Genomic DNA, 12,760 nt, shown 5'->3' on the forward strand with positions numbered 1-12,760 from the left:
CTAGAGTTTCAAATGTCCTTTCTAGACAGGTGTAGTTCATTCTCTAAAGAGGTGAGGCTTTGTATCTGGAGATGAAGCTTTCAACAAAACTGAAGGCCACGCCCACTGAGGGCTCCTACTAGCCTGATACTTCTATTCCATAAATACCTCCACCCTTTCCTACCTGTCCCCATGCAGGACATGGAGTATGGCAGAATTGCTCTCTGCTGCCTGGGAGCTCACAGTACATGGGGGAGACAGACAAGGAGCAGAGTAATCACATGATCAAAGCACTTGATGAAAGGAGGCCTGGGAGCTAGGGGAGCAGAGACAGAACACAGAATGCACAATCGAGTTTGAGCTGGAACGTAAACAAGGGAGTCACAAAGCAGGAAAGGATGACCGAGGACAGAAACTGGCTCTGAGAGGCCAGGCTGAGGGTTTCTGCTTTCTTCCGTAGGGTAAGAGGAGAAGACACAGGAGCCTAGATGGAGATGCTGGTGAGGAGTCTCCAACGGGCAGGGTGGAGGACTGACCAAAAGGTGGGAAACCAGCAAAGATACTGTGCAGTGGTTGAGAGTGACCCCAACGATAAGGACCTGAAAATGGATGACAGACTGACTCTGGGGGTAAATGAAGGGGAAGATGTGACCACTGAGGAAAGGAACCAAGGACGTGGTGATGATCCAAATGCATCATGGTGTCAGTACTCGCCTGCTTTGGAGGGTCCTTGAGAGCATTTTCCACAGTGTCTTCTGGAGAGACTGGATCTGGTGGAATAGAGTCCACCTGAAATACCTTTGTGACAATGGCACTCTCTCTGCAGTCTCTGAAAATTATTCCAAACAGTAAAAGTCTGTGTGTCACACAAAGGTTCAAAGACAAGGTGTCCGGCAATTAAGATGACTCTAGAATGAATTTATTATATTAATATTTTAAATTGGAGAGACCAAAATATTACCATTTCTATGGTCTTAACCTTATTCTTATTCAGTTATCTCTTGCTATGTAACAAGCCACTACAAAACATTATGTCTTAAAACACAAAGGTGTGGTGGGTTTGCCACCTCTTGTGTGGTTGCAGTCAGGAGTCAGCTTAGGCCGGAGTCAAGTAAAAGAACAACTCAGTCAGATGTCCAAAATGGTTTCTCCTCTCAGGTTCTAAGTCTGGCCTGGGACAGCTGGGGACTTGTCAGTCACCTCTCTCCTTCCCTTTCTGTCCATCTCCCTTTCCAGGTGGTGAACTTGGGGTTCCTCATAGTAGTAGGTCTCAGGGAGGCCAGAGACTTCCTACATGGTGGCTGGCTTCTCCCAGCGTTTACGTTCCAAGAGACCACAGCAGATATTGCAAGGCTTCTTGTGGTCTGGCCTCAGCGTCATGTCTCAAGCATTTTCTTGGTCAAAAGTAAGTCATAGGGACAGCCCAGATTCAGAAGGAGGGGCTACTGTGGGAGGCATGGCTCACTGGGGGGCCTTTTGGAGGACTATCTACCACATTCACCATAAAGATGTCATACTTTAAGCCTGAAACTGTTCTGAAGCAAAGAATGAGGTTACCTATATATCATTCATTCCACATAAGTCATGGGAATTTTCCTTATCCCAACTGTGGGTAGCATAATATACACTGCCCTGGGAGATTTTAACTGTTATTCCTCAAATACTAGCCAGTTTTCAACTTATTCATAATATTTCACAATTAATCTTGTTCCTCCGTGATGCAATAGAAGTCCCATGAGAAACCAACAGAGAGGTGGCCAGAAGTAAATTCTGGAGGTGATTTCACCTCAGCACCAGCAGCTCATCTATACTCCTTATTTTTCTGAACAGTTTTACTGAGGCATAATGTACATGACATAAAATGCACCTGTTCTAAGTATATAATTTGATGATACTCCAGACATTTATACAGCTGTGCAACTACCACCACAGTCCAGTGTTACAACCACCTGTTTCCAGTTACTCCTCACTCCCACCTCCCACACCAGGCAACCACTGATCTGCTTCCCATCTTCACAGTTTTGCCTTTTCTGTGCTGTGCTTAGTCGCTCAGTCGTGTCCGACTCTTTGCGACCCCATGGACTGTAGTAGCCCTCCAGGCTCCTCTATCCATGGGATTCTCCAGGCAGGAATACTGGAGTGGGTTGCCATGCTGATAAATGCAATCCTACAAATACAGTCTCACATGTCCGGCTGCCTTTACTTGTCCTTTTTTTTCCTCTGATGTTCACCCACGTAGGTGCATGTGTCAGCAATTCATTCATCTTTATTCTTGAGTAGCATTCCATTTTACGGATGTACCACAGTTTGTTTATCCATTCCCCAGTGGACAGTCATTTGGGTTTTTCCAGTTTGGCGGTTACAATACTTAATACTGTTATGAGTGTTCACGTATGCATTTTTATAGTATGAGCCCCTGAAGTTGGGTTTTCTCTTGTTTGTAACAAGGGGCCTGACTTAGGCTTTGCTGAGGCATCCACTTCAAAGATGGTGCTCTTGAGTAAACACATCACCAGCCATAGGACCAAATGAAGATCCAGCCACTGCCCCCCCATGGAAGCCCCTTTATTTTAGAGATCGTGGTTGGTTTCCATGACTGACCAATTGGGCAATTTTTCTCTTTCCTCTGTAAATTCTTGCTCATACATTTGAAGTTCACCAGTGAAACCCTTGGCCCCCCACCCTCAACCCTAATAAAAGCAGACCCTTGGCCTGTGATTTGTCCCTTCTTCTCTCCCCCCTACCCCCGTCTCTTTGTACTTGTGACCTCGCTGGGTGCCACATAATTCCCAGAACTTGTAGGTAATAAACTTTTTCTCTTTCCAGGTTCCCTGATGATTACTGCTGAGGGCCTCTTGGAATTGTAGTAAGAACAACAAGGGCTGATCCAGCCACATCTGTGGACAGATACACTGGAGCAGAACCACTGCGTCAGATGGTCAGTGAGTTTAATTCTTTAGAAACTGCGACCTGTGGTTGTTCCATTTACATCTCCACCAGCATCACTTGAGGGTTCCAGTTTCTCCACACACTCACTGATGCTTGACACTGTTGGCCTGTTTTGATCACCTCTAGCCTTGAATATGTTCTCTGTAGGTACTTGCTTGAGATGTGTCCCTGGTGTAGTGGGACACAGGCTTGAGTGTTGTAATGCAGAATCAAAACAACAGTGGCTTAAACAGAGTAGCAATGGGCTATAACCCACCTAGAGCTGTGCAGGGGAGCCACGGTGCCTGCGGCCTAGGGTTGACTTTCTACCCCGTTGTCCCATCATATCTAGGACATGGCACATGTCCTCGTGACCCAACGTGGCTGACCACCACAGCCACATTCCAGCTGGCAGGAACCACAGCCTGCCTCCTCCTACAGGGCACAATCTAGAAACTGCCACGTCACTTCCATGTGCATTCACTGGCCACACCAGGTGACGGGGGTCTTGCTAGCTTCAGGGAGGACTGGGAAGTATCTTTCTTCTAGGAAACGCGTGTGTGCCGCGCTAAAAATCCAAGGCTCTATTTTTTTAAAAAATAAACTTTACTTTTTTAAAAAAATAATTTTGTTTTGTTTTCATTGTGCTGGGTCTTCACTGCTTCGCAGGCTTCCTCTGGTTGTGGCGAGCAGGGGCTACTCTCTAGTTGCAGTGAGGGGGCTTCTCATTTCAGTGGCTTCTCTTGTTGCATGCGGGCTTCAGTAGTTGTGGCTCCAGGGCTCTAGAGCACAGGCTCAAGAGTGGTGACGCATGGGCTCAGCTGCTCCGCAGCATGTGGAATCTTCCTGGACCAGGGATCGAACCTGTGTTTCCTGCGCTGGTAGGCGGATTCTTTACCACTGAGCCACCAGGGAAGCCTCTATGGTTCTTGAAGAAGGCAACACAGATTTTGGGAGCAGCCTGCAGCCTCTGTCGCATCCTCGTGACCACACTTTGGTGTATTTGTCTGGTATGTTTAACTCTCACTCTCACTAACTTGCACTGAAAGCTCACAGCTAGAACACAGGGGAATTCTGCTTGATCTGCCCAGGAACTTAATACTCTTATATCTCAAGTTGGTGTCTGCTTTCAGTGTCCTTTATCTGCTTTCCTCGTTGATTTTCATGTTGGCCTTTGATGTGTTTTTATCTGTTTCATTACCATTTCTTTTGCAATTTCTCAGATTTCTTACATGTTGATTTTTTTTACATTTCTTACAATTCTTCAAACTTTCAGTGTCCCAAAACCCTTAAAATTCTTTGGTTAAGTAAACATTCAGAAATGAATAGACATCAGTTCCAAAACAGCTGAGAAATGTTTGCTGTGCTGTGCTCAGTTGTGTCTGACTCTTTGTGACCCCATGGACTGTAGCCCACCAGGCTCCTCTGTCCATGGGATTCCTAGGCAAGAATACTGGAGTGGGTCACCATGCCCTCCTCCAGGGGATCTTCCCAACCCAGAGATCGAACCCAGGTCTGCTGCATTGCAGGCAGATTCTTTCCTGAGTCACCAGGGAAGCCCCAAGAAATGTTTACCATTAAGCCATGTTGAAGTTTTAAGCCACACTTTCAGAAGAAGAAAACAATTCTTAGAAATATACAACTGGTCTAAACAGCCACTACCTATCAGTGAGTGACAGTATTTAAGAAACAACATGACAAGTGGGTCCTTGCATGTTCACTGGCTGGAGAGACATGGGTGGCTAACCTCTGGGGAAGCATGTGCTTTGTTGTTCTTAATAACAAACCAGATTTACAGATACAGGTATAGATGAACTGTTTGTTTAACTCATTCACTTCAGCATCCATCTCATCTGGATGCTCATCTTTGGTTCACAGCCTGTCATCCAAGATACAGTGTTCTCCTAGTAAGATAACTTCCTCACATCACAAACATCTCCATCCAGGGACCATTTGAATCCTGAGGAACGGTCAGGTTTACGGCCAGGCTGGCTCTGAGCAGAAGCCTGGTTCCCAGTCACTTGCGGATCACTGCCCTTTTCTATCTCTGTGTATTTTGAAAAATTATTATTCATTTTTGGCTATGCAGGGTCTTTGCTGCTACGTGCAGGGTTTCTCTAGTTGAGACAAGTGGGAGCTACTCTTCATTGTGGTGCATGTGCTTCTCGTTGCAGTGGCTTCTCTTGTTGTGGAGCACAGGCTTAGTTACTCTGCAGCATCTCTGAAGGTTCTTCTTGGACCAGGGATCAAACCTGTGTCCCCTGCCTTGGCAGGAGGATTCTTAACCCCTGGACCACCAGGGAAGTCCTCTGTGTATTTTTGCAACTGTCAAAATACTAGTCACCTTACATCCTAATTTTTTTTCACTGATTATATCACAAATATTTTCCTACATCATTCAAAACTTCATGACCACAGGTTTTCCTCTTAATATGTTAAAGACCTTTCATTGTTAACAGTCTTATCTAAAGGCCTTTTTCTCCTTATTAAGAAACTAATGGCATGAAAAACCTAGAGACAGAGACTTGAACAAAGCTGCATGATTTCCATAAAGAACTATTTTATCACAATTAGATACAAGCACTAACTTTCAAAATTTTTTTGTATAGGTACGTTTCCTAAGTTGAGCACATCTGAAATACTAACAGCGTTTCAGAGCAGACACTTAGTAGGCACAGAACAAGATGGTGAGACACATAAACAATGTCCTTATGCTTCAGACTCTGACAGAGGCTCTATTAACTCCTTTGAACTACAAAGTCATTGATCACGACTTCATTTTACTGTCACCTGAAGCTTATAAAGGGGGCTGCCTTGCAGCATGACGCACCAGAGTAGTCAGCTCATTAGTTTTTAATAACTGAGATGACTTGTTTCAGTAGAAATGGGTTGGCAAGTGGGAAAAGCCACAGATCCCAGTTTTTAATAAAGAATAATCATGTGTCAGGGGGTTGTTCTGTTTTCATTTTATTGTTAAAAAAATTTTTTTTAAATGCCAAGCAATCACCTTCACTGTAGAATTTGTAGCTTAAAAGGCCATGCAGTAGTTTAGCCAGCAGGGGGAGGCTGGAGTCTCATTTAAATTACCTGGGCCAGCCCTGGTATTAGTCTTCCAGAAATGTGGCCAAACCTGTTTTGCGGCCCAAAATGATTCCTCTATCACAGACAGACTAATCTGCAAAGCATTTGAGGATCTTTTTTCTCTACAAGCCTCGGTGAAGTTTACCAAATTAAGTGGTATTTCTATACTTGAAACTGAAAAAAATTGTTGACTAGGAAAGAAAAGACAGAAAAAAATGAAGTAGCTAATGCCTAACAAATCAAAATGATGGTAGCTTTGAAGGGCAATAAAGTCAGTACAAAATCAGATGGAGAACCATGGTGGTCATAGGCCATGTCCTGGGGAATAAAAGAACCATCCACTAAAAGCAGCATTTTCCTCAGAGCCAGACGAATCTCTTCAGAGGTCCCAAACCCTGAAAAGCCTCTTCCTTTGGAGAAGGAAATGGCAACTCACTCCAGTACTCTTGCCTGGAAAACCCCATAGATGGAGGAGCCTGGCAGGCTACAGTCCATGGGGCGGCAAACAAAGAGTCAGACACGACTGAGCAATTTCACTTTCTTTCACTTTCCCAAAATCCCAGTGTGGATTTCAGACTAAAAACAGTATTAATATACACGGCACTTCACTGAACTATACCCTTTTACCCATATGATCATTTCTAGGTCCATCCATGTGGCTGCAAATCAAGAATCTGTTTTAAACAAGTGATTGTTTATATGTTCGATCCATAAAACTTTTCCTCATATGTTAATTATGTATGTAAATACGTGTATTTTACAGTATAACTCAATAAAAGACAAAACACAAAGTTTAGAGATGTATGCTGAAATTAAGATAACTTTTCTTTAGTGTCTTTATAATCCAGCACCGATTCTCATTGAAATGAGTAAAGTTAAAACATAATAAATATAAATCATCCCAGTCATTATGCTCTTGACTTACTTAGTGACTGCGATAGCTTTAACTTGTATTTTTCCATCAGGCAGGGTAATAGGCTTCGAATACTTAAAGGTAGTGTTTTCACCATAACCAATTTTCTTTTGGAATTCAGGTTTGCTGCCATCCAGGGTATAATATATGTTGACATCCGGGGTGTCTGAAAAACCCAAAACAGGATATCTAGAATTAACACTAAAGTAGCAAGTCCCTGAATAAGGCCTAGGGATCAGTTATTTAATGAGATTTTTAAAAAAAATATACTGTAAAAATGAATAACAATAACTAACAGTAATAGAGTTCTTTGTGCCAGGCACTGTGCTTTACGTGAATAAACTAATTTTATCAGTACAACCTTATGAGATAGGTCCTATTTTATACCCACATTATAGATGAGGGAACTGAGTCCCAGAGAGGTTAAGAAATCTGGTAAATGACAGCAGAATTTTGATCTGACTTCTGGGAAGTCGGATCTGTTGACCACTCTCATTTCTTTTTAAAACAGGAGGGATTTTAAAAAAAATTTTTATTTATTCATTTGACTGTGCTGGGTCTTAGTTGCTCAGAGGCCACGCTCGTGAACCACTACAGCATTTTGCCCCTCCGACAGAGCACTGATACAAACCAAGCAGGGGTGAATTTTAAAACCACAATGTCTACTTTGAAAGCAGAAGCTAATTTTTAATTTTTGAGCATTGCTTAAAAACTGGTTTTGTTATATTTTATTTGGACTTGGTAAATGATTCCTGCACTTCTTGGGAAAATTGTAAAGGTAATAAATTCAGATGATCCAAGATTCAAAAGGTCAAACAAGGATATACAATGAAAACTCTCCCTCCAAGCTCCCCGCCCTCATCAGCTGCCTAAAAGCAACCAATAGTATCAACTGTCCTTCCAATGTATGTATGTAGTTTATATCCAAACACATATGTACATATTTTTTAATCTCCCCCTCTCTGTACATACAAATGGTGGCATATCATGCCCTGTTTCACACCCTTTTTCTCTTCATTTAACATTGTATCTTGTATATTGTTCTATACTGCTCCATTAAAAAACACCCCATTCTTCTTTATGGCTGAACTGCATTCTCCTCCTATGGATGAATCACTGGCCAACAGACAATCCATACAGATGAACATATAAACTGTCTTCTTTTCCTTTTCTTTCTTTTTCAGTTTTGCCATTGCAAACATTGTAATGAATAACCCTGCAAAGAGTTCTTCTTATAAGTCTATCTGCAAAATATGTAGAACTAGTACTGTTGTTGAGTCAAAAGCTACGCGAGTTTGTAATTTTGGTTAATGTTGCCAAACTTCCCTCCATGGACACTGAAACAATTCACCCTGCTACCAGCAGGGAATGGAAGTGCATGTTAACCCACCATCTCAACCATATCGTGTATGATCTTTTTTTCTTTTACTTTGCTGATACTTCTTTTATATTCTCCCAGGTTTTAAAAAAAGTATCTCATAGCTTTAACTCACATTTCTTATATTTTGAGTAAGATTCACTCACTCATTCAACAAGTATTTACCAAATGCCTTTTACATGCCAGACACTGTTTCAGATGCTGGGGATGCATCAGTGACCGAAGTCCCTCCTCTCATAGAGCTTCCATTTAAAAAAAAAACACACAAACAGCAAACGACTACATAGAATTTGTTAAGTGGTGATTAAGTGCAAGGGAGTAAATAAAGCAGAGAATAAGCTCTGCCCAGCAAGCAAGTGAAGGGTGAATAGGAGCATATTCCCATATGTTTAAAACACACATATTTCCTTTCCTATAAAATGTCTTTTCACATCCTCTGTCCATTTTTCCTATTGGGATATTATTACTTTTGGCACTGAATTGTAGAATCTTTTATTTATTAGACATTTCAGATAGTAGAGAAATTGGATACCCTGTCATCATTTGTCAATCATCACCCAACTTCTCCTGAGGGTTATGAGCACATATATTAAGACTTGAATTTTGGTTACAGGAATTTTTAAAATAGTATTAGCTTTTAAGATAAAGGAAGACACAGTATAATATATATATTCTTGGTTGGACCTCTCAGTCTAGGAAGCCTAGGTGTCATACCTGGTACACCATATGTCACACCATCAGTACATGTAGTTTGTATGTACATTAGTTATTCAAATATGTAACTGGAGTCTCAGAGTCTATTTTTTAATTGAAGTCTAATTTTTCTATTTAAAAAAAACCTGAAATCTATTTTTCTATAATGTTGTACTACTTTCAAGTGTACTGCAAAGTGATTCAGCTATACATATGTATATAGTTTTTTCTTTTTCAGATTCTTTTCCATTATAGACTATAGACTATTATAGGATACTGAATATAGTTCCCTGTGTTATATAATAGGTTCTTGTTGTTTACCTATTTTATATATAGCACTGTGTACCTGTTAATCTCAAACTCTGAATTTATCTCCTCCCATCCTCTTTGGGAACCATAAGTTTGTTTTCTATGTCTGTGAGTCTATTTCTGCTTTGTAAGTAAGACCATTTATACCATTTTTTATAGATTCAAAATATATGTGATATCATATGATATTTGTCTTTTTCTGACTTACTTCACCTAATATGATCATCTCTAGGTCCATCCATGTGGCTACAAATTAAGAATCTGTTTTAAACAAGTAATTGTTCATACATTCTATTTATAAAACTTCTCCTTCTCTTTATGTTTATTACATATGTAAATGAGTGTGTGTGTGTTCCTGGCATGAAAAAGAAACACATTCACTGCTTTATTTAAGCAGAAATAGGTATGATGTCTTTTGGCATCACCATGAGCCAGAACCTGTGTGCCTCACATCACATATCAAGTCATTAATCCTCATGATGACTCTATAGATAATATTATCACTCTCTTACAGTCTAGAGGCTGAGACTAAGAAAGGCTGAGGAATGTACTGAAGATCACCAGATGTTTTCGAAGCCAGGATTCTTCACTCTCCAACCTGTCTGACTGGGAAGCCTGTGTTAGGAGGTCAAACTGATATTCGAGAAAAACACTGAGAATCCTGGGAAAGTCTGGGGAAGCAATGGGACATCCTAACCTGGCTAAAGTAAGTCATGGCTTTGCTGCGTCGCTTTCCAACACAAATGGAAGGTTGGCAAGAGCCAGCTGTTGTAACCTATATAAATACCATTCTACAAACCAACATTGCTTCAAATTTTGAAAGTTTTACCATCATCCCAAGATCCTGATTATAGAAAGGATGCAAAGAGGGTAAATCAACAACCAGATGAATATAGAGAACATGGCAGGGTTATTTTAAACAATTTCAGTACATTTGATTCTTACCTGATTTCATTTCCAAAAGCGTATTGTTATCAATTTCATGGTTGGCTTTTCCGGGCTGAGGCACCCGCAAGGGTATGATTTGAGGGACACACACTGAACCAGCTGTCATTTTCCCTCCTTACATTAAAAAAAAAGTGGATGAAAATAAATTCCAGTGGACACCTATATGTGAACAGACACTGAAGAGAAGTATCTCATTCAAATACAGTAAGACTAGTAAAAACTAAAGAGAATGTTGTTTCTCTATCATCTACAAATATCATTTTTCTTTTTTCTTTTTTTGGGAGACTCATTTCAGTTCTTTTGTCTTTTTTTAAATTGAAGTGTAGTTGATTTACAATGTCATGTGTAATATAAATATAATTAAAAAATGTTTTTTGATGTGGACCATTTTTAAAAATCTTTATTGAATTTGTTACAACATTGCTGCTATTTTATGTTTTTTGGCTGTAAGGCATGTGGGATCTTAGCTCCCTGACCAGGGAATGAGCTGGCACCCTCTGCATTGGAAGGCAAAGTCTTAACCAGTGGACCACCAGGGAAGTCCCCAAATACTATTTTTAATGGAAATAATTATTGTCTCTGCTGTATTTTTGCTGTTGAGATCTTGTGTGGGCTTTTGATTACCTGAGTATTTACCTCACTTTGGGGGCAAAAAGCAGGAGTGTATGGGATGGGGGAATACCATTCTTTTAAGTGAGTACATTAAATGCACATGTCAGAGCAGAGATCATCACTGATGACCAAACCTAAGCAATCCCTGGATCATTACCAGTCTGTCCTGCCTCTTTTTAGTATACCACTTCTCTTGGCTTCAGGCAAGACAGCACACAAGAGGAACAGAAGTAACTTTGTATGTAGCATGAAATGTTCATTTAGAGCCAGCTCCCTTGGGAAAGCTCCATGTTCAAAGTTCTGCAGTTGTCATCAACTGGTTCGTGCCTGTGAAAGCTGCAAAAGAAACTTTAGAAAATGACAGAGGGTCACGCCTCAGCTGGAAGAAAGCTGGCATGAATATAAACAGTGAGCAAGGAACACAGAAGTCTCTCACTCCATCTAGTGTATTTATAAGTAATTAAGTACAAGAATGGAGGTCTTAGTGATCTTTTTCTTGGGGATGGGAGGGTTCATAATTATTAATACACCAAGGATTCAGGGGGGAAAACCCATACCTTAAAACAGTCTCCCACTCCATCTACTGTATTTATAAGTAATTAAGTACAAGTATGGAGGTCTTAGTGATTTTTTTCTTGGGTGTGGGAGTGTCCATAATTATTAATACATAAAGGATTTAGGGGGAAAATCCCACATCTTAAAATCTATTTACATCTCGGATGGTCTGTTCAAATTTCAATGATAATGGATGCATAGATTTTACTCAGTTAAAATCTACATTGAAACTCAATTTTTATACAGTACTTCTTGTACCCTCCCCTATTATTTACAATTTTCCAAATACTTACATAATCTTATTTATCAATTTGTGATTGGGCATTTATTATTTTCTTTTCAGCTTTGGGTTTTTGTTATTCTAAACAATGCTGCCTTGGAAATTCCCTGACGGTGCAGTGGTTAGGATTTGATGCTTTCACTGCAGGGGCTCTAGTTCAATCTCTGGTGGGGGTACCAAGATACTGCAAGCCACGCATGACATGACGCAAAAAAAAATTTTTTTTAATAAATAAATAAATAATAAATAAAACTGCCCCGAACGTCTCTGTGGTTTGAGGTTTGTCACAGACTATACCCCAAAGGTGGGATGGCTAAATTTAAGGGGTGAATTTAATGCCTGGTTGGATAGTTCCAGGTCGGAGGCTAAGAATTTAAATTGCAGATACATATATGGATAGCGCGACAGCCCCTGCAAAAGGGCTCTGGAGCGTGCCCATCCTCACATTTTCATTTACGCGAGAGGCAGTTAAAATTAAAAAATGGCTAAAAATTAGTTCAAAATAAAAACGTCTGGGCGGGGGGTTGGGGGGGTGGGTTGCGGATAATTCCTGCGGCGACTAGGCGATGTCCTTGAAAGACTGACAGTGCGTAGGCCAGTGGGCCCCGAGCGAAGGGGATCCATCCGTAGACCGATCCGCTAGGCCCGACTGCGTCAACAGCATCCCCCACCCCGCCATCCCTCCATTCAGACTCTGCCCCTCACCGCCCGGTTCCGGAACCCCGTCTGGTCCCCGTCTCCGTCCTTCAGGTGCAGCCAAGGACACCGCCACGACTCGGCTGAATGAAGGATGCCCTTCTCCTCCGCCCCCTCCCCCAGCCACCAGGACCCGATCGGGACCCCCTGGGTACCTCCGCAGCCCCCACCGAGGCAGCCCACCGCTCACCGCCCTTGGTCCTCTCCTTCACTGCGGCGGTACGGGTTACCAAGACGCTGCGAGCCGCGCCCCGCCCACCGGGAACTGGGCAGGTGATTGGCAGGAACCCGCTTCCTAGCAACTAGCTCCGCCCCTGCGGTTGGCCCGGAGACAGGCGACCGCAGAGCGCTCCTTTCTTCAAGCCTAACAGTAGGCGTCCGAGAACTT

The 12,760-nt window shown here is 41.8% G+C and overlaps 1 protein-coding gene across 4 annotated transcripts in view; it reads right to left on the bottom strand.

Moving 5' to 3' along the window:
* The window catches only part of DZANK1 (double zinc ribbon and ankyrin repeat domains 1), a 49,696-nt gene extending 37,075 nt beyond the window's left edge, over positions 1-12,621 (bottom strand). For all 4 annotated transcript variants that reach the window (XR_009690049.1, XM_061126419.1, XM_061126418.1 and 1 more), the window contains exons 1-4: positions 12,563-12,621; positions 10,227-10,343; positions 6,914-7,067; positions 694-808 (exon numbers count right to left, since the gene is read on the bottom strand). Coding sequence is in view for 3 of the 4 variants with exons in the window: in XM_061126419.1 (XP_060982402.1) it covers positions 694-808; positions 6,914-7,067; positions 10,227-10,335 (378 nt within the window). In the remaining variant the exon portion in view is untranslated. The remainder of the gene's footprint in view (positions 1-693; positions 809-6,913; positions 7,068-10,226; positions 10,344-12,562) is intronic.
* Positions 12,622-12,760: the final 139 nt, after the last annotated feature.

The sequence above is a fragment of the Dama dama genome, chromosome 23 (genome assembly GCF_033118175.1).
Source record: "Dama dama isolate Ldn47 chromosome 23, ASM3311817v1, whole genome shotgun sequence".
NCBI classification, from domain to species: domain Eukaryota; kingdom Metazoa; phylum Chordata; class Mammalia; order Artiodactyla; family Cervidae; genus Dama; species Dama dama.